Source organism: Pongo pygmaeus, chromosome 1 (assembly GCF_028885625.2).
Source record: "Pongo pygmaeus isolate AG05252 chromosome 1, NHGRI_mPonPyg2-v2.0_pri, whole genome shotgun sequence".
Classification (NCBI taxonomy): domain Eukaryota; kingdom Metazoa; phylum Chordata; class Mammalia; order Primates; family Hominidae; genus Pongo; species Pongo pygmaeus.
The window spans coordinates 115,794,614-115,817,932 of NC_072373.2; the positions used below are offsets into that span (position 1 = coordinate 115,794,614).

At 39.8% G+C, this 23,319-nt stretch overlaps 1 protein-coding gene across 6 annotated transcripts in view; it reads right to left on the bottom strand.

The window, feature by feature from the left end:
- The window catches only part of HIPK1 (homeodomain interacting protein kinase 1), a 50,490-nt gene that overhangs the window by 22,536 nt on the left and 4,635 nt on the right, over nucleotides 1-23,319 (bottom strand). For 5 of the 6 annotated variants that reach the window (XM_063651727.1, XM_054463363.2, XM_054463355.2 and 2 more), the window contains exons 2-4: nucleotides 13,789-14,866; nucleotides 2,348-2,471; nucleotides 474-593 (exon numbers count right to left, since the gene is read on the bottom strand). In XM_063651727.1, coding sequence (XP_063507797.1) covers nucleotides 474-593; nucleotides 2,348-2,471; nucleotides 13,789-14,866 — 1,322 coding nt within the window. Of the gene's footprint in view, nucleotides 1-473; nucleotides 594-2,347; nucleotides 2,472-13,788; nucleotides 14,867-22,047; nucleotides 22,067-23,319 lie in introns of those variants that run through there. The other variant, XM_063651732.1, reaches the window with a different exon arrangement.

Sequence of the window (23,319 nt, forward strand, 5' to 3'; positions counted from 1 at the left end):
AGACTTAGAAGCACAGTCACAGGGTTAGTCAAATTACTCAGATATTTCTGAACCTGACAGAGTAGGCTCAGAAGTAAAAAGCAGGTATTTGTTTCGAGAAAAAATATAAAAGTCCTGAATGTGGGCAGTTAGAAAATTATGTGATTTTATCATGTTCATTGAGAATTATCTAAAAATCAGTCATTACTAAATGTCTCTAGTTCTATCGCGTAATGGTGAGCACTACCTCCAAACTTTCTATCAGCTGTGGATTGAACATACACAAAATAACCTCAGCCAACTGAACTAGCAATTAATGTTTTGTTTTTCAACTGAGGATAAGGCCAAACAGGTACAAAGAAATAATTTTTCAAAATGTTTCCTCCTCTCATTTCCCTTCTCTACCTGAAGAATTTAATAACTAAACTTTGAATTCAAAGTTGGGGAGTGAGGGGTGGAGTACAGGAATCGGAAGCATAGTAGGGAAGACAGACCTTAAGCCTCCACAGTGGGTACCCCAAATTAGGATCTCTGTTGAAAAACCTGGTTGTTTTTGTTCCGGCACTGAGAAGATATTCAGCTGGCAAGCCTTGTGTTTGTGAAATATAACGAATCTGAAACATCAAAACCATCAAACAACTATCTGGAGTGAAAAGGGAAATTATTAAAGACTTTTACACTAAAACATCATTAACTTTAGGCAAAGGAAGAAATCAAATCTTTAATCAATACAACTGAAATTTATCTGTACCTATATATACTAATCCATCCACAGCTACTGTATCTATTATTTACAAGGAAATCCAGTTTTGAAAATTTTGGCTATAATCTTTTTTGCTTTTCCTGTTGACTTCTAATGCTTCAAATCTGTGGAATCTACTACAACTCAGATAACTTCCTTTCTAAATCCTGTAACTGGAAACCAAAATGCCATGCAGACGTTGTAAATGACAAGGTAGAAGTATATTTACGGACAAGATATTTGACAATATAGGCCAGGCATGGTGGTTCACACCTGTAATCCCAGTACTTTGGGAGGCCAAGGCAGGAGGATAGCTTGAGCCCGGGAGTTTGAGACCACCCTAGGCTGATATAGCAAGATCCCTGACTCTACAAAAAATAAAAGAATTAGCTAGGCAAGGTGGCATGCACCTATAGTCCCATCTACCTGGGAGACTGAGGTGGGAGGATCACGTAAGCCCAGGAGCTAGAGGTTACAGTAAGCTGTGACCAGGCCTACATGCCAGCCTGGGTGACTGAGCAAGACTCTGTCTCTAAAAAAATAAAAACTTTAAAACCACAACAAAAAAACTGGTGTACTTACTGTGTACCAGACACAGTGTTAGGAGCTGAGGATACACTGGTGATGTGAAACAATCTCTACCCTGAAGGAGCTTACATCATAAAGGGTAGAAACATTTTTAAAAAATAAGAAGGCCAGGCACGGTGACTCACACCTGTAATCCCAACACTTTGGGAGGCTGAGGCAGGTGGATCACCTGAAGTCAGGAGTTCGAGACCAGCCTGGCCAACATGGTGAAACCCCGTCTCTACTAAAAAATACAAAAACTAGTTGGTCATGGTGGCGGGCACCTGTAATCCCAGCTACTCAGGAGGCTGAGGCAGGAGAATCGCTTGAACCAGGGAGGCAAAGGTTGCAGTGAGCTGAGATCGCGCCACTGCACTCCAGCCTGGATGACAAGAGCAAGACTCCATCTCAAACAAATAAAAAGAAAAAAGAAAAAATAATAAGAAATGGGAATTCACAATTTACTTCCATAGTAAAACATTTTCCCTTAATGGACCAATTCCTTAGGAAATTATAGCGTATCTCCTAAAGTTTGTCTATTTTGAGATACAGATCATATATTACTACAACTCAGATGATTTCCTTTCTAAATCCTATCTTAGCGACTCAGTATGTCACAGCTTCTGGGACCTAAAGTGTTTCAGTCTGAAGAAAGTACTTCAGTGTGTCATGTGTAAAAGAAAATTATAATAGCTCTGAGTAAGTAGAAGTTCTCTTTTAAAATTCCAGTTCCTCATCCTTACTCTACTTTCCTAACTCACAAAGCACATAAGTTAATGAAAGTTAAGTCTCTAATAAATCATTACAGATCTAGCAAAGTATCAACCTTAAGTAATATAAAATAAAATTCTTTTTTTATTATAGAATTGCAAACATACTTTAGCCTAAGAAGCAGGAAGAGAAAATTATACTATTCTTTAAAAAGTTCTTTAGTAGTAATTGGACTACTCTTTCCCTATTATCTAAATACTTCAGTAGTACTTAGTACTTCTCTTTCTCCAGAATCTAATTCACAAGTAACTATTTGCATTCTATTTCCATTCAAATAAACACTTTTACCTGGTCATATTCTGAAGCACCAGGGTAAAGAGGCCATCCCAGGAACAGCTCAGCTATCACACAGCCCAGTGACCACATATCAATAGCTTCACAAAATGGTAACCCAAGAATAATTTCAGGAGCTCTAGCAAAAACAAAAAATATCAGATTTAAAAAAAAAAAAAAAAACACATTATTTGGGAAAATCAACTACATGACTAAGTCCTGTTTTAGTATTAGCTAAAGGAACATTTATTCAATGAAATGGAAAAAAATCTTTGGTATACAATCCATCATCTGAAGCTCAGGGCCAGATGTGTTTTGGAATTCAGAATATTTTGAATTTCAGAAAGGTAATGTAGAACACGAAGTACATATTATATAATAATCCCAGTGGAGTTCAGGGCAGTGCCCTATAATCAAACACATTAATATTTCTGCAACAAAACATGGAACAGTCATACTAAGTTGGCTAAATAAAGACTTCAAATAGCTTTACAATGGTTCAAGTCAGGTCTTGCCAATTAAATGAATTTATACCAAACTTAAAGAAAAATTTTCATTTATGAGAGCTTTCTGAATTTTGCAATCACAGATAAGGGATAATAGATTTTTTTTTTATTATTATTCCTAGCACCATTTCAATCATAAAAAAAAAAAATCAATTAAAAGGCCTGGTCAGCTGGGCACAGTGGCTCATACCTGTAATCCCAGCACTTTGGGAAGCCGAAGCGGGTGGATCACCTGAGGTCAGAAGTTCAAGACCAGCTTGGCCAACATGGCGAAACCCCAAATCTACTAAAAATACAAAATGAGCCAGGCGTGGTGGTGGGCGCCTGTAATCCCAGCTACTCAGGAGGTTGAGACAAAAGAATCGCTTGAACCCAGGAGGTAGAGGTTGCAGTGAGCCAAGATCACACCACTACACTCCAGCCTAGGCGACCCAAGACAGTCCAAAAAAAAAAAAAAAAGCCCTGGTCAATAATAACCGTTCATGACAGAAATGCCGTCTGGAAAAAAAAAAAAAAAAAGAAATGCCTTCTGAAGAGACATGGTGTTGACAGCACACTCTCTAGAGCCAGCCTGTCAGGGTCTGAATCCTAGTTCCATCATTTAATAGCTGCAGGAATATGACTTGATCTCTCTGTGCCTCAGGTTCCTCATCTATAAAATGGAGACAGTAAGAGTTCCCACCACATAGAGTTGTTGTGAAGCTTAAATAAATACATGAAAGCTTTTAGACCACTGCGTGGCACATGGTAAATACTAGTAAGTGTTAGATATAATAACATTATTATATTACTATTATTTTAAAACTTTGAACTCTCAGTGTGCTTTTTAGAAATATTCATTAACAGTCCAAGTGAGAAATAAAATGCTAGGGAACCTTAAAGAGATGGCTAAGGTAATTCATAACTCAGACATTTATATATACGAACACATCTAAAATAGAATTATTATCCCCATTATGGAAGAAGAAACTGAGAAAAAGAAAAATTAAGTTATTGGCCTAGAGTCACAGTCAAATAAGTGTCAGAGCTAGGATTTGAATCCCTGCAATCTGGCTCCAGAATTGAGTATATTATATATTACACTGTTTCTCAATAAGCAAAAGTACATACTCATCTATGTAAATTTATATTTGACATGGTGGAATACAAGGGCAATTGTCAAACTATGACTAATTAGGCAATAAGTGGGTTCAAAAAGAAAATAATAAGTAACACTAATAGCAATAATAATAAATGACACATAAATAGTGCCTACTGTGTGCCATGCACTGTTCTAAGTTCTTTATAAATGTTGAGTCACTTAATCCTTACAACAAACCTATCAAAGTATTATTATTATGTCATCAATTCTAAGATACACATTTTTTTACATGTTAGCACCTCTGAAATTAAGAAGATTCTTACAAATGATGGTATATTTTAGTTTAATGGCAGCGCTTTTCCTTTTTTAAGTGGTACAAAAATAATGTATCTTACAATCAATGGCATGTTAGATTCTATGCAATAAAAGTATTACCTCCATTTTACAGATGAAGAAACTGGGCACTAAGAGGTTAAAGTAACTTGCCCAAGGCTACACAACTACTAAAAGATAGTGCCCTTGGCCAGCGCAGTGGCTCACGCCTGTAATCCCAGCACTTTGGGAAGCCAAGGTGAGTGGATTACTTGAGGTCACGAGTTCGAGAACAGCCTGGTCAACATGGTGAAACTCCATCTCTACTAAAAATACAAAAATTAGCTGGGCATGGTGGTGGGCAGCTGTAATCCCAACTAGTCGGAGGCTGAGGCAGGAGAATTACTTAAACTTGGGAGGCATAAGTTGCAATGAGTTGAGATCTGCCACTGCACTCCAGCCTAGGCGACAGAGTGAGACTCCGTCTCAACAAAAGAAAAAGGATGGTACCCAAGCTATTTGGATCCAAGATTTCAGCTCTTAGGCACTTGATCATCTCCAAATAATTTCCTTTCCTTCTTACAAGTCATGGAATTATAATCTATAAGGACACTCTAGATCCAGATCCAGATCCAGATTCAGATTCCTCATGTTACAGGAGTTAAATGGAAAACAGATCTCTCCATGAAGAACCATCTAACTGGCCATGTCTCCTCACAGAATACCCAGGTTTCTCAAACTACTTTCAAGTGACATGTGCTTATTCTTGTTTTGTGTATATGTGCAGGGAGCTGAGGGAAGTCAAGGATTAAGCAAGGAGAATATAAAGTAATTTCCCTAAATAAGAATATCCCTCCCCATCTAGGCATAGAAGGAAAGAAAAAAAATCCTCCCCTAGTATTTATACATATATAGTGGCCCTTAGAAAACAGTAAATCTGGGGACTCCACAGGGCCTGAAAGTTTTTCTGATCCTTAAATAGAAATAGCAGTCGACCCAGGCCTCTTCAGGCTTACACTTTTTAACAGCTATGGGTGGAACCACCAACATCATCAGTTTTTGTAGTATTTAATTTGAACTGTGGTTTTGTTTACCAAAGAAATAACTGGCCGGGTGCAGTGGCTCACACCTGTAATCCAAGCACTTTGGGAGGCCGAGGAGGCTGGATCACCTGAAGTCAGGAGTTTGAGACCAGACTGGCCAACATGGTGAAACCCCATCTCTACTAAAAATATAAAAAATCAGGCAGGCGTGGTGGTGGGCACCTGTAATCCCAGCTACTCAGGAGGCTGAGGCAGGAGAATTGCCTGAACCCAGGAGACGTAGGGTGCAGTGAGCCGACACAGTGCCACTGCACTCCAGCCTGGGTGACAGAGTAAGACTCTGTCTCGAAAAAAAAAAAGGAAAAGAAAAGAAAAAAAGTAACCCTCAAAAGTGATATTCCTGTTGCAGGTTGCTAGAGGCACATATTACTGATGGAATTTCAGAGTTCAATGAAATCTCAACCATAATGACATGTTTTTAACACTGCACAAGTTTGACAGGCGCATTAATAAGCTAGTAAGACTACCCAGAAACAACATAAAAGCTTTTCTAAAATTGAAAAGGAACAAAATTTTCTACTCCTAGTGAGCAGAATCATTAATTTCCAAGTTCATGACAGTGCCAAAAATAGCTGGCAGGGGGAGCACAACTGGCAATGCGCCAAAATAAAAACTGGGTTTAGAACGTTCCGAAGCACCAATTGGAGGGCAGCATATTGATTTTGCTATCCCTACCATACTAGAAAGACATTTTAAAGTCCAAAAGGTAGGTCACAGAGAATGGCCAGGCCACTCTATAACCTTCTTCTTTAAAAGGTAGCAGCAATAACAGGCCAGGCGCGGTGGCTCACGCCTATAATCCTAGCACTGCGGGAGGCCAAGGCACGTGGATGGCCTGAGGTCAGGAGTTCAAGTCCAGCCTGGCCAACATGATGAAACCCAGTCTCTACTAAAAACACAAAAATTAGCCGGGCGTGGTGGCAGGTGCCTGTAATCCCAACTACTTCAGAGGCTGAGGCAGGAGAATCGCTTGAACCCGGGGGGGCAGACGTTGCAGTGAGCCGAGATTACATCAGTTCACTCCAGACTGGGCATAAGAGCAAAACTCCATCTCAGAAAAAAATTAAAAAGGTAGCAATAATATATGATAACTGTCTCGAGCTTGAAGTTTTCTGGGAAATTAAGGAAAATATCACTTCCACAGCCCCCAAGTCCCATTAAAAAAAAAACAAAAAACTGAAGATTAGCTGAAAGTTTTTTCATTTGGTCTCACCCTGCTTTTGGAGTGACAAAAGCAGCTAAGGACTTCCAGCAAAAGCTCAGTCAAAACAGCAACTCTACCGTATCTACCTTATAAAAAGGCAAATAGCAAAAGGAAAAACAAAAAAAGGAAAGCAGTTTAAAAAAAAAAAAAATACGGCCAGAAACGGCGGTTCACACCTATAATCCCAGCACTTTGGGAAGTCAAAGCAGGAGGATCACTTGAGCAGGAGTTTGAGACCAGCCTAGACAACACAGCAAGACCCAATCGCTACCAAAAAAATTTTAAAAATTAGCCAGGTATGGTGGTGCGTGCCTGCAGTTCTAGCTACTCAGGAAGCTGAGGTGGAAGGATCACTTGAGTCCAGGAGGTCAAGGCTGCAGAGAGCCATGATTGCGCCACTGCACTCCAGCCTGAGACCCTGTCTCAAAAACAAACAAAAAAGCAGTAAGGCTGCTTAGTTCACTGAGGGCTTTGTATTATTTGGGCCTATAAATGTTAGACTTACCCAAACTCTACGAAGCAAAAAGACAAGTTATTTTCTACTTTACTGAACAGTAAGGCATCACTAGAGCAGGTTTATCTCTAAGGACTGAATACTTTAAACGTGAACCCAGATTATAATTATTAGAATTATTTTCATTACATCTTTCCTCTTGGCCTCATTATTTCTTAATCCCTCAATATAAACTCTATAGACACGTAAAACTCTGGTTCTCTCATTTGTATAATAAGGAAACGGAGTTAGATAATTACTCTTCTAGGTCCCTTTCCAGCTGTAACATTCTAACAACCGGGCAGTAAAAAAACTGTAGTTCAGTAACAACTACAGAAGCACAGGAAAGTGAAAGAAACTGTTAAAAACTGGCAGTGTTCACTTCAGTAGGAAAATGGCATTAATTGTGCTTTGAACATGGCAAGTCTCCTCTTTGAAGACACATCCCATCCTTAAAAAACAAATACTAAACAGGCTCTGGTTATTACAGCTAAGTGATAGAAACAACAATCCCTGCCTTTTGATTCCCCAACTTCAAACTTCTTTAAGTTGAAAAATTCTTCCAACCAACATTGTTGAGGTTAATTTCACTGGCACCCAGAGCAAGCTAAGGTTAGGATCACTTAACACAAATCACTCTGATTATTTTCATGAACATTTTCATTTCTTTCTTCCTATCTCAGAGACATCAAACCTACTTACTTACCAATTAGAGAGGTTACATAAAACCTAACTTCCTGCATCAGTGGCCTAGGTGAAACTATATTTTGACTGTCAGAGGAAATTAGATTATTTGTTTGTCTAGGATAAATCGAAGATACGTTTTCCTTCTCTAGACCTTTTCCTTCCATAAGTAACAAAGTGATTCAGCTTGAAATAAAGGCTGGCTAGTTTGTTCAGTAGGGAAAAACATTCAGCTTGTAAGCATGGCACACCTTTGTCTCTAAAACTCAAGCCCCAAAGACAGGAGCTTTGCTTGGAGTCTGGGCACATTTACAGTGAGCCAGAGAATAAAGCATAGTATTTCCACTGCCTGAATCATTTAGCCATGCCCAGGGCCAATGGACACAGCGAGGTGGCAAATTTATGTGAGCTGATAATACTGGCATATTATCAGAAAGACAAAGCAATGTAAACTAAAAAGGAGGGTAAGAGGAGGACTAGCTTTGGAGTCAAAATGCTTCACCAGCCAAACAGATTTCACAGAGGTTTTTTGAAAGACAGAAGGGTGAGGACTTAATGGACTCTAATATGGCAACAAAGCAACATCAAAGAAGCTTAAGAGGACCACTGCGGGTAAAACTAGTGATTAAAGAAGGAATGCCTGAGCTGCTATTCCATCTGCCGTAGGCTCATTATCAAGTATTACTGTGACACAACAGAACACTCATGTTAAATCCTAAACACTGTCAAGCCCTGGGTACTGAACTTCAGTATACAGAGTAATTACTCAGTAATACACAGAATGAACTCCTGTTTTTAAGAGGCAAACTTAGCTCCACTTAAAATTATAGTCAACAACTATAATGCAGTGAATTTAAAGAAAGCTTTGTCGAAGGGTAACTTTGAAGATTTGAAAACCTTAAGTTTCTATAAAAAACAAAACCAAAATGAATCAATTGACAACTTAAATTAAAAGGATAAAAAAATACAAAGATCAGCAACCTAACACTGAAAATTATTCAAATGAATTACACATTACAGAAAGCTAAGCAGCCAAATAATTCATTTTATTTTGTATTAACATGCCCCAATTATAACAAAGCCAAATAATTTTTATCTCCTATTGCTCTCCCTTTTTCAATTTAAAAACTACTCTATTATCACAAGAGAATGCACTTTGTCTTTGACAGGGCAAACAAACAGTTAAAGAACACCTGCAGGCACAGAGTCAAGACAGAAAGGAAGAGCTGATCAGCCCTCCTCCTTCAGCTGTGGTCTACCTAGTCCCTCCTGAGGACTCAAAATGGGATGCTGCACTGAATTCTTCAGTGCACCTGTAGAGTATGTTATATATATGTATGTAGGTGTGGCTGGTGGTGAGACTGCTCAAAGGAGAGCATTAAAAAGCAAATGTAGTTGGAACCTAAATCTCCCAAGGCATAAATAAATAAATGGAGATGACATTCTTAAAGTTAGCCAAGGTTGCCTAGGGCAGCATAAAACCAGAAAACAAAGGCTCTAAGAGTTTCTTTACCTCACCTCAAGAAAAAATACCAGTTATAAAACTGTAAAAAGATATAAAGAAACAGGGATGGACTGACTTAATATTAAGCTGTCAATACTACCCAAAGCAACCTACAGATTCATCGCTATCCTTAATAAAAAGCAATTATGGTTTTTGTATAAAATAGAAAAACTCATCCTAAAATTTATATGGACTCTCAAAGACCCCAAATAGCCAAAACAATCTTGAAAAAGAACAAAGTTGGAGGTCTCACACTTCCTGATTTCAAACTTACTACAAAGCTACAATAATCAAAACAGTGTGGTACTAGCATAAAGACATATATATAGATTAATGGAATAGAGAGCCCAACATTGAAAATGGGAAAGCAATAGAAGATAAGAATTATTTGTATATATGTTCAAATGATTCCAACAAAGGTGCCCAAACCACCCAACGCAGAAAGGACAATCTTTTCAGCAAATGGTGTTTGAAGAACTGAATAGTCACATGCCAAAGAATTACACTGGATTTGTACCTTGGACCATAGACAAAAATCAACAAAGAATCAAAGACCAAAATATAAGAGCTAAAACTATAAAACTCTTAGCAGAAAACATAGGGGAAAATCTGTATGATTTCAATTTAACAATGACTTCTTGGATATGTCACCAAAAGCACAAGCAACCAAAGAAAAAGTAGACAAACTGCACTTCACCAAAGTTAAAAACTTTTCGGTGTCAAACACTATCAACAGGTAAAAAGGCAACCCAAGGAACAGATGAAAATTTAGTATATAGAGTATACAACTCAACAACAAAAAGCCCAATTCAAGAAATGAGGAAAAGACTTAAATAGACATTTCTCCAAAGAAGATATACAGATGTCGGGCACATAAAAAAAATGCCAGGCTGGGCATGGTGGCTCATATCTGTAATCCCAGCACTTTGGGTTGCCGAGGTGGGCATATCACTTGAGCCTATGAGTTTGAGACCAGCCTGGGCAACACGGTGAAACCCTGTCTCTACTAAAAATACAAAACACTAGTCAGGTGTGGGGGTGCATGCCCGCAGTCCCAGGTATCCGAAAGGTTAAGGTGGGAGGACCACTTGAGCCTGAGAGGTCATGGCTGCACTAAGCCATGATTGCACAACTGCACCCCACCCTGGGTGACAGACTGGGACTCTTTCTCAAAACAAAACAAAATAAAACAAATGCTCAACATCATTAATCATTAGGGAAATACAAATCAAAACCACAATGAGATACCACTTCACACACCCATAAGAATGGCTATTATTGACCGGGCCTGGTGGCTCATGCCTGTAATCCCAGCACTTCATCACAAGGTCAAGAGATCGAGACCATCCCGGCCAACATGGTGAAACCCTGTCTCTACTAAAAATACAAAAATTAGCTGGGCATGGTGGCACCTGTAAGTCCCAGCTACTCAGGAGGCCGAAGCAGGAGAACTGCTTCAACCTGTGAGGCGGAGGCTGCAGTGAGCCAAGATCGTGCCACTGCACTCCAGCCTGGCACCAAAGCAAGACTCCAACTCAAAAAAAAAAAGACTATTATTGGCCAGGCACAGTGGCTCACGCCTGCAATCCCAGCACTTTGGGAGGCCAAGGTGGGCAGATCACCCAAGGTCAGGAGTTCGAGACCAGCCTGGCCAACATGGTAAAACCCCATCTCTACTAAAAATACAAAAATTAGCTGGGTGTGGTGGCAGGCACCTATAATCCCTGCTACTCAGGAGGCTGAGGCAGGAGAATCCCGGGAGGCAGAGGCTGCAGTGAGCCAAGATCGCACCACTGCACTCCAGCCTAGGCAACAAGAGTGAAACTCTATCTCAAAAAAAAAAAAAAAAAAAAAAAAACCCATGGCTATTATTTAAAAAACAAAACAAGGCCAGGAGTGGTAGTTCACGCCTGTAATCCCAGAACTTTGGGAGACTGAGGCAGGAGGATGGCTTGAGGCCAGCAGTTTGAGACCAGGTTGGGCAACAAAATGAGACCCTCAAAAACCTGTCTCTACAAAAAATAAAATAATAGTAATTAGCCAGGTATGGTGGAGTGTGACTGCAGTCCTAGCTACTTGGGAGGCTGAAGTGGGAGGATTGCTCAAAACCCCAGGAGTTGGAGGCTACAGTGAACTATGATCGCGCCACTGCACTCCAGCATGAGCAACAGAGGCAGCCCCTGTCTCCGTAAAAATAAACAAACAATTTTTTTAAATAAAAAAAAATAACAAATGTCAGAGAAAATGTGGAGAAATTTGGAATGCTCATCCACTGCTGGTAGGAATGTAAAATAGTGCAGCCTCCATGGAAAATAATTCGGTAATTCTGCAACAAGTTAAACATAGAATTATCATGTGACCCAGCAATTCCACTCCTAGCTATATCCCCAAAAGAACTGAAAATAGGGACTAGGATACTTGTACACCAATGTTCATAGCAGCATTACTCACAACAGCCTAAAGGTAGCAACAACCCAAGTATCTACCAACAGATGAATGCATAAACAAAATGTGGTATATACAAACAATGGAATATTATACAGCCATAAAAGGAATGAAGTTCTGATACATGTTACAGCATGGATTAGCCTCAAAAGCATTATGCTAAGTGAAATAAACTAGACACAAAAAGACAAATATTGTATGATTCCACTTACATGCAGTATCTAGAATAGGCAAATTCATAGAGACAGAAAGTCAAATCAAGATTACCAGTGGTAGGAAGAAGGGAGAATAGGGAGTTATTGCTTAATGGTTAGAATTTCTGTTTTGGGTGATGAAAACATTTGGAAATAGTGGTGATAGTTACACAACATTGTGAATATACTTAACAGACAGCGGTGATGGTTACACAACACTGTGAATGTACTTAACACACTGAGTGGTACCAAATGGTTAACATTGTAAACTTCCTATTATAAAGACCTTACCACAATGTTTTTAAAAAAGGAAACATGCAGATGACATTTTTTCTGAGTCCTTGTATGGGTTAAAATATCCTCACATTATTTTCACACATAATATAAAATTCTTAATTCAGAATTTCTATTTCCTCAAATTTTATTACAGGCATCTGGCATGTATAGCTCCTTATAAACATATTTTATAGGTTATCTATGTTTTTGTTTATTATTTCACTTCTTGATTGGATGCTTACATGATTTGTATTTAATGTATGGCCATTAAAACTAAATATTAGATTCCTTAAAATTAATAACTAGGCAAGTAACTAAATGGGTGCTGATAAAAAGCACATTTTAAAAGCCTTGGTTATGGTACAGACAAAATTGTATATATCAGCATTTACATACTGTCCCAATAATTATTATATATTAAAACGGTAGCTACATTAAAACTATCAATCTAGAAATATATATCATTAAAGTATAAGGTACTTGGGTCAAGGCCATTCTAGGATAACCCATTACGTTCAAAGAATTTAGAGAATGTTAAAACAGGAAGAGATTGTAGCAATCATGTAATTCAATACATGCTACTACAGAAGAAAATGTAAAAGAATAAAATGTTACTAGAGTTAAACCTGGAGTTATTCCCAAGTTATTTTACCTGCCAAGATAAGAGCTTCGAAAAAACAGCAACATATGCTCAGATTCATTACAAATAAGTAAATATCTTTGTATATTTCAAGACTCTTTAAAATGGGAAAATGGCTGGGCATGGTGGCTTATGCCTCTAACCACTTCGGGAGGCCGAGGCGGGTGGATCACCTGAGGTCAGGAGTTCAAAACCAGCCTGGTCAACATGGTGAAACCCTATCTCTATTAAAAACAAAAAAATTAGCTGGGCATGGTAGCAGGTGCCTGTAGTCCCAGCTACTCAGGACAGGAGCAGCAGGAGAAATCACTTGGCCCCAGGAGGTGGAGGCTGCCGTGAGTCGATATCACACCACTGCCCTCTAGCCCGGGTGCGAGTGAAACTCCATCTTAAAAAAATAAATAAACAGGCTGGGCGCGGTGGCTCACGCCTGTAATCCCAGCGCTTTGGGAGGCCGAGACGGGTGGATCACAAGCTCAGGAGATCGAGACCATCCTGGCTAACATGGTGAAACCCCGTCTCTACTAAAAATACAAAAAAAATTAGCCGGGCGCGATGGCGGGTGCCTGTGGTCCCAGCTACTCAGGAGGCTGAGGCAGGAGAATGGCGTGAACCCAGGAGGCGGGGCTTGCAGTGAGCTGAGATCGCACCACTGCACTCCAGCCTGGGCGACAGAGCGAGATTCTGTCTCTAAATAAATAAATAAATAAAATAAATAAAATGGGAAAATGAGGTATAATGATACTAAAGAAAAGAACCAGGTGCTAGTATAATTCAACTAGTAACAACTTTCAGAATCAGACTGAGTTAATTTTTCCAGTGCTAGATAAAATTTCAGAAATAAGAAAATGTCATACATAGGAATGCCACACACATAGAATGAGCTAAAACATATCCTATTTCTATCTCAGAATCTATAAACAAATTCATTGCTATATGTAGCCTATGGGGTATATGTTAAATATAAGGACAGAACTCTAGCCTAAGATACGATTTTCAGCATTTGCCACTTGCCTGTAGTAACGTGACTGTAAGTAGGTTGAGCACACAGCTTTGGAAACGTGACTAGCAGAACCAAAGTCAATGACCTTCACTCGGTAGGGTTGGCGAACTGGATCAACCAGCATGATGTTTTCAGGCTTAAGGTCAGCGTGGATCAGACCAAGACTCTTGAGCTTCATCAAGGCTGTAGCCACCTGCTGCAAGATTGGTCTGATGTACTTGAGTGGCAGTGGGCTAAATTTGTTTTGCTTTAGAAAATCATATAAGTTCTGCTCCAACATCTCAAAAACAAGGCAGGTGTGATTCTTATGCTGAAAGCACTCGTATGAACGGACAAAATTATACTCATCAGCATTTTCACTGCTTAGGCGGGAAAGGATGCTCACTTCAATCTGTCCTTGTCTGGCATAGGAGGGGTGGTTCTTCAAGATTTTAATAGCCACAATTTCCTTGGTGCTCCTCTTCCAGCACTTAGCCACCTGTCCAAATGTCCCCCGGCCTAGGAACTCCAAGACTTCATAGCTATTGGTCATAGAGCAAAGGATCTCATGCTGGACCAGCTGGTAATCCCCTTCTCCGCTGGAACTGCTACTCTTTGTGGTCACAGTGGTGGTTGTGGCAGCAGCACCCACCACAGTCCTGTTTTGCAGCATGAGAGGGGGATGTTCTTCTATGATCTGCACACTACCGTTGCTGTCAACTTCCTCACTTTTTCGTTTCAATCCACATTTTTGATATGGCTCAAGCAAAGAAACGTTGCTTCTGTGAGTCAGGGTCTGGCTGCTTTGGAAGGTTGATGTAGCAGCACTGCCCGAGCTATCAGCGGCTGTTACAACAATATGCTCCACTGCAGGAGCTGGGAGGAGGAGGCCCTGGTCGTAAGCAGGGATGTTGAAATTTGCTACCTGGTGAGAGGAGTTGGCTTGCCCTTGTGTGGCTGGGAGGGTTTTGCTGTGGGTATAATATTTGTCGTTGCTACTCTGTCCTGAAACATCCCAGCCAGAGGGCTCTATTTTCAGTTTCTTCGCACTGCAGAAGGCACTCGACGACACTGATGGGGGCGAAAACACTTGCAGCTGTGATGCCATACCTATATTGAGAGAAAGGAAGAATTAGACCACAAGGATAAGAGATACAAGGCTTAGATTTAAAACACACACAAACACACACACACACTTTTACTTGATAAAAGAAACACGATGTAATAATGTTCTCTTCTCAAAAACTAATTCAATCTTGACCTATATTCATAGAAACAGTGTACAGAATGTGCTGGACAAAGTGAAGATTATCCACTCTGCTCAGGTCATACATAAAATGCATTCAACTGTCTACCACATTTTAAGATAAAAAAGTAACCAGTATGGGCCAGGCACAGTGGCTCAAGCCTTTAATTCCAGCACTTTGGGAGGCTAAGGCAGGAGGATCTCCTGAGCTGAGGAGTTCGAGACCAGCCTGGGCAACATAGTGAGACCCTGTCTCTAAAAATACTAAAACTGAAAAAAAAAAAAAAAAAAAGGTAACCAGGATGATGAGAAAGCTAGAGTACATTCTGAAGAACCAAGGAAAGTTAGTAGAAAAATATGAGGAAAGGATGTAAGAACAGTCCAGCTTTCTGTCCCTGAATATCCCACAGATACTTCCAGCTCAATAAGCCCACAGATTAAACTGAAAGCTATTTTTTCAGAATAAAGTCCAAACATCTGACATAGCACACAAGCCATTTCATATTTATCTTCTCCATTTTCAACCATCCGATCTCATATGCCTTGGGGCTCTATAGTAATCCCTCTTTCCTTGCTCTACCCTTTCCACCTTTTTAATAATTATTCCTCAAAATTAGTCATCTTCAAAAGACTAAAATCTCTATCTCTAACCCAGGATTCTCTCGCTTTGAACTCCAAATCCTATATCCAAATGACTACTTAACACTGCAACTTGGACATTTTACAAACACCTCATATTCAATACATTCAGAATTAAACTTACGAGCCTCCACCCCACCTTCAGTTTTCTATCTTAATTATGAGATGCCATCACACATCCAACGCCTCAAGCCAGAAATCAGGGAGCTCCAGCCTGGGCAGCATGGTGAAACCGTCTCTAAAACAAACAAACAACAACAACAACAAAAAAAAAAAACAGAAAAAAAAGTTAGCCAGGCATGGTGGCACATGCCTGTAGTCCTAGCTACTCAGAAGGCAGAAGTGATCACCTGAGCCCAGAGGTAGAGGCTGCAGTGAGCTGTGATCGCGCCACTGCACTCCAGCCAGGGTGAAAGAGTGACACCCTGTCTCAAAAAAAAGGAAAAAAAAATCAGGGATGTCTGTTTCCTCAGCTACACAATGGTGATAGCAACACCTACCTCATGGGGTTGTTCTGAGAATTAAATAATTTAATACATGTAAAGTGATAGTGTCTACCACATATTTAATACTATTATCCTGACTCATTCCTCTCCCTTATTCTTCCACATCTAATCTCTATCTTATCCATTCCATCTCCTAAGTGTGTGTGTGTGTGTATATATATATATATACACACACACACATATATATATATATATATATTTTTTTTTGGAAACAGAGTCTCACTCTGTAGCCCAAGCTGGAGTGCAATGGCGCAATCTTGGCTCGCTGCAACCTTCGCCTCTGGGGCTCAAGCGATTCTCCTGCCTCAGCCTCCCAAGTAGCTGGGACTAGAGGCATGCATGACCACACCCAGTTAATTTCTTTGTATTTTTAGTAGAGATGGGTTTTCACCATGTTGCCTGGGTGGTCTCAAATTCCTGAGCTCAAGTGATCCACCCACCCTCACCCTCCCAAAGTGCTGGGATTACAGGCGTGAGCCACTGCCCCTGACCTCCTAAGTATATTTCAAATCAGTCCTTTTTCCCTACCCTTATTGGCACCATTCTAGTTCAAACTGCCAGTAGCTTCCAAACTAATCTCCTTAAATCCACTCAATAGATCTTTGCTTTTAAACAATGCAAATCGGATAACTGCTCTCTCTTCTTAACCATCTTGCTTCCCCTTCTCCCAGGGTTTCTCATTGCTTTGGAGATAATGTCCAAGATTCTCAACTTGGCTGGCCATGGTCGCTCATGCCTGTAATTCCCGCACTTTGGGAGGCCCAGGCAGGAGGATCACTTGAGCTCAGGAGTTCAAGATCAGCCTGGGAAGCATTAACGAAAAAAGAAAGAAAGAAAGAAAAGAAAAGAAAAATTAGGCCAGGCGTGGTGGCTCACGCCTGTAATCCTGGCACTTTAGGAACCCAAGGTGGAAGGATCACTTGAGCCCAGGAGTTCAAGACCAGCCACCAGGGCAACATGGGGAGACTCCATCTCTACCGGAAAAAAAAAAAAAAAAAAGCCAAGAATAAGTGGCACATGCCTGTGGTCCCAGCTACTCAGGAGGCTGAAGCAGGAAAATCATCTGAGTCCGGGATATTGAGGCTACAGTGAGTTGTGATTACTCCATTGCACTCTAGCCTGGGCAACAGAGCTAGATCCTATCTCAAAAAAAAACCTGTGTCAACCTGCCTTAAAATGCACTCCAAAATCCACTTGCCGCCTTCCAACATCTCCCCACTTTGATTCCTCCCCTAACCCCCACTCTAGCCACACTGCCTTTCTTTCTTTAGTTCTTGGAAGGCCACTAACCTCCAAGCCCTCTAAATATGTTGAAGACTTTTTGCTGCGAAAACTGCCCTGACACCTCTGTCACATGCAGAAACGCTCCCTACGATCACCCCCTGCCCCCACCATGCATTCCCACAGCACCTTGTTAACTTGAAAGTATTTCTTTAATGCTACATTCCCAGCTACAGTATAAGCTCCGGCACATGTACCATCTCTGTCTTGCTCTTCTATCACCAAAGCCTTATACAGACTGACAATATATACATACTCAATTATCTGTTTGATGAATTATTTGACCCCTGCCTACCAATCTCATATCTATTAAATACAACTCCCTACCACTCACTTTCAACTGTAGTATTTTCAAATGCTCAATCCTTGATTTTTTTTTTTTAATTTCTTCCCTCCTTTTTATCTGTGTGGTCCTTGAGTCATGGGGGAAGTCTCTACTCCAATCCATATAGTATAACATTACTAATCATAAGAGAATAAACACACACAACAAGAAAGGAAGGAAACATGACAAAGGGTGTTACAGAACATCAAAAGGCAGTATGTACATTTCTTTGTGCCTGAATACAACTAGAAACCACCTGCACTGGACTATTCAGCTGGAAAGAACAAATCCTCTGCCTTCAATTTCTAAAACCCAGTTGAGATTTACTTTAAGAGTTTCCATAATTTATATAAACTTTGAAGAGAAAAAAAGTACAAATTAAAAGCCAAGGTCAGTACAATTTAACTGTGAGGCTGAATTTACAAATCATCTTGTTCTACCTACTTCACTGAAATACCAAATATAATAAAAGAAAAATCTGAAACCAAGTAGCTCCTTTACAAAATGCACCTATTAAAATATATGTGTATTTATCATAAAATTAAGCCAACCTGTTGAACAACAAAAGGAAGCAAATTTTCTAAATTTGTTTTCCATTAACAATGTTACTATTGTTCACCTAATTTTAACAATCTATCAAAAAACATAAACACAACTTTTATGTAACTTAAAGTATTTAGTAAAAGAATCTAAATAGAAAATTTGCAGTTTGCAGCAACTGTCTGTGAATGGGGGGTCATAAAGTAATACTGAAAAGAATTCATGAAATACCAAATTTTTAAAAATGTATTCATTTTGGGAGGCCAAGGCAGGCAGATCATGAGGTCAGGAGTTCGAGACCAACCTGACCAACATGCTAAAACGCCATCTCTACTAAAAATACAAAAATTAGCTGGGCATGGTGACATGCACTTGTAATCCCAGCTACTCAGGAGGCTGAGGCAGGAGAATCACTTGAACCCGGGAGGCGGAGGTTGTAGTGAGCTGAGAATACGCCATTGCATTCCAGCCTGGGCGACAGAGCGAGACTCCATCTCAAAAAAAAAAAAAAAAAAAGATTCGTAAATAGATACTCTATAAAATTTTGCTTTTAGCAGAGTAACATTACTGCCAACTTTTTACCCAAAAAACATAATAAAAGATTACTTATGATTTCAGATCTTCACATTGGGCACTCAAAAAAGTACAAGTTCTAGGACATTTTTCATTATGTTTTAATATTAAATGATTATAGTTCTTATCCATAAAGACAAATTTAGTTCACCCAAAGGGAAAGGACAACTCAGAATTCTTTCACTGGTCTTCCCCACAGCAAGGGTGTGATGTACAAAAAGTCAGTATCAGACCACCAGGGCTCTTATAGTGTGGCTGAGACTCATTCTGACCTCAATTAACACAAGGTGAGAAGAAAATACAGAATCACAATGGCCTAGAAAAACCAACAGACTCTTATTTATATTCTACTCTGAAACTCAGCTAAAATAGCAATTTCTAGACACAAGATAAAGATATTATGTTCCACTAAACTTGCCTTTGCAAGTGGGGAGGCAATTCTCTTCCTAGGTGGAGAGCTTTCAAACAACAACAACAACAAAAACAGAATTAACATCTGTGGAAAACTTACTATATATCAGAATCTGTGACGCAAATTACAGATATTTTCAATTCAATGTGAATAGCAACTCAATAAATTAAAAAGCTATTTTTGACACACTTGCAGTCAACAAGCATATGAAAAATTGTTCAACATCACTAATCATTAGAGAAATGCAAATCAAAACTAAAATGAGATGCCATCTCACACCAGTCAGAATGAATATTACTAAGAAGTCAAAAAATAACAGACGCTGGCAAGGTTGCGAAGAAAAGGGAAAACTTATACTGCTGGTAGGAGTATAAATTAGTTCACCCATTGTGAAAAGCAATGTGGCAATTCCTCAAAGGATTTAAAACAGAATTACCATTAGATCCAGTAATCCCATCACTGGGTATATACCCAAAGGAATATAAATCATTCTACCACAAAGACACAAGCACATGTTCACTGCAGCACTATTCACAATAGCAAAGACGTGAAATTCAACCTAAATGCCCATCAATGGTAGACTAAAGAAAATGTGATACATATACACCATGGAATACTATGCAACCATAAAAAAGAACGAGACCATGTCCTTTGCAGCAACAGGCAACATGGATGAAGCTGGAGGGCCACTATCCTAAACAAACACAGGAACAGAAAACCAAGTACTCCATGTTCTCACTTATAAGTGGGAGCTAAAGAACAAGAACACATGGACACAAAGAGGCCAACCACAGACACTGGTGCCTACTTCAGGGTGGAGGGTGGGAGAAGGGAGAGGATCAGAAAAAATAAATGTCAGGCACTATGCTTATTACCTGGATGACAAAATAATCTGTACACCAAACCCCTGTGACATATAGATTACCTATATAACAAACCTGCACATGTACCCCTGAACCTAAAATAAGTTTAAAAAAAAAAAAAAAGCTATTTTTCTTTTTCTTTTTTTTTTTTTTGAGACAGGGTCTCGCCACTGTCATTGAGGCTGAAATGCAGTGGTGTGATCACAGCTCACTGTAACCTCGAACTCCTGGGCTCAAGCAATCCTCTGCTTCAGCCATCCAAGTAGCTAGGACTACAGGCACACACCAGGACGCTTGGCTAATTTCTACAGGCACATGCCACATTTGGCTAATTTTTTTTTTTTTTTTTTTTCAGAGATGAGGTCTTACTATGTTACCCAGGCTGGTGTCAAACTCCTGCTCTAAAGCAATCCTCCTGCCTTGGCCTCCCACGATATTGAGATTACAGGCATGAGCCACCGTACCTGGCATAAAAAGCTATTTTTGACTTCCTGAAAATGCTGCGCCTCTTGACTCCAGCAATAAATGAAGTCTTTACATTTCAAACCTGACTTTCCAAGGACTTAACCATCTCAATATAATGACAAATTTGCCCAGTGCATTAATACCAAATTAGCAATGATGGGCAAAAGATCATTGGTACTTGTACTTATTGCTAAAAGATAATAGCTAGAATCCAAGGCTTTCAAAAACAGATTAACAACTTTCCCACTCCCTGGCATGGTCACATCCATTTAACATTATTTACTGGGTGCTCCACACTATAAGCACTATAGGCAGATAATCTTATTAAAAGGATCCAAATATTATAACCCTGAATGGAACAGTTGGATATGACAACCCAGGTAATCATTTTCCACTGATTTGTCCTTACCCCTCAGTAACCTTTTTCCTGATACACCAGTAATAAATTCCTGTTGCTTTTGCTCAATGTCATCTTTGCCTCTTTCATACAATTTAACAGTTGGTTAGCCAAATGACCTAAAAATTGTACTATATATTGATTTCTTCCTCTAGCACTTATCCTCAGATGACATGAACACAGGTGTACATATTGTCTATCACATACTCTGATACATATTTTTACAGATGATAAGAATTCATCTTCTGTAAAAACAAAGTGAGACAAGTTTGGGAAGAAAATTCTTTCCAACAGAACACCTAAATCTCTCTCTACTCTCCTAAGTTTTCTCCACCCCTACTGCACAATCCCATACTTAAACAGCTTAACTGGTTTCCTCCAAATTGTACTCTCAACTTCCCCCCTTTATTTGAGACTCTGTCACCCAGACCGGAGTGCAGTACATGATCATGGTTCCTTCACTGCAGCCTTGACCTCCAGGGCTCAATCCACCCTCTTACCTCAGCCTCCCGAGTAACGGGGACTACCAGCACACGCCACCACGCCCAGCTAATTTTTTTGTATTTTTTGTAGAGACAGGGTTTCACCATGTTGCTCAGGCTGGTCTCAAACTCCTAGACTCAAGTGATCCACCTACCTCAGCCTCCAAAAGTGCTGGGATTACAGGTGTGAGCCACGATGCCAGCCTCAAGCCCCTTTTCTAAGCTCCCCTCCCAATTCATTATTCACCTCTCAACTGAAGCTTTTAAAAATGCACATCTGAAAAAAAAAAAAAATGTGTACCTGTCCCCCACTTAAAACCTTAGGACAAAGACCAAAATTCCTAATTTGGATTACCAGGCCTTGTAAGATCTGGACCATGATTACTTGCATAGCCTTGTTTCATCTGTGCTTTTCCCCAGGCACTTCCTCTTCCAAATACTACCAAGTCTCTCTGGGTTCCCACAATAGACCTTGCCTTCTCTGGCCCTAGTTCCTTCAACATGTTTCCTCTCTGAACTTCATTTTCCCCCTTAGCCTTTTCTTTTCCTAACTTTTACTTACCCTTCTAGTCTCTGCTTAAAGCTCACTTCTTCAGTGTGGCAGAGGCTGTTGCTTTGTATCAAAATCAATAGTTCACTTAGATTTATTTGGAATGACTATGGCAACAGAACAAAAGAAAAGTAAGTGCTTTGTGTTTAGTAAAAAGGTACTACATTTCAGTACCTGCACATGACAGTCTATAGGTCTATAAAGCTTAGAATTAAGAAAACTATACCTTGAGGAGTTTCCAGGATAAGAAAAAGTTAAAATTAACAAAGCAGAGATCAATATGAAACATAAACAATATGCCAGCAAAGGCTGAAGGAAAACGGGACTTAAGGCAATAGCAGTTTGGAGAATGGAAGATGGAGGAGGCTCTTTCAGAAGAATGAGATGACTTTTGCTATGCTAGTATGCCAAAGGATGTGGAAAAATAAAAAACTGTGTGGAGTAAGGAGATATATTTAACTGGAGCAGAAGACACTAGCAAAAAAGTACTGGAACTCTTACAGATAAAAGGGACCTTAAAAGATTCTAAAACCCCCTAATTCCGAGATGAGAAAAAGGCGATCCAGGCCAGGCATGGTGGCTCACGCCTGTAATCTCAGCACTTTGGGAGGCCGAGGCAGGTGGATCACTTGAGGTCAGGAGTCTGAGACCAGCCTGGCCAACATGGCAAAACCCTATCTCTACTAAAAATACAAATATTAGCCAGGCATGGTGGTGCGTGCCTGTAGTGCCTGTAGTCCTAGCTACTTAGGAGGCAGAGGTATGAGAATCACTTGAACCCACCACTGCACTCCGGCCTGAACCCACCACAGCACTCCGGCCTGGGCGACAGGGCGAGACTCTGTCTCAAATAAAAAAAATAAAAAAAATAAAAAAACACAGATCCAAAAAGGCCAAACGAGTTTCACCCAGAGCTAATGAGTAGCAATGCTGGCAAAGGTCTTCTCATTCTTTTTCCTTAAGCACTCTGGGGAAGCACTGTACCAGGCCTTGTAAAGTTCTAAAAGAATCTAAAAGAAATGTAAGTTTCCTTACCTTCAAAGAACTTAAAATGTTGCTGAAATGATATAACACATGAAAAAGAAAGAAAAATATGAAAACAGGATGTAAATTTTTCAAGTGCCAAATTATGCACTACAGGAATATATTAGGCATTTAGGACCTGGGTTCCAACAACTAAAGGGAAGATCAGGAACAAAAACAAAAGGAACCAAAAGACAAACCAGTGATTGTTGAAGTGGTACTTAAAGGAAAATAATCTTGATGACTTGTGTTCAGAATGGC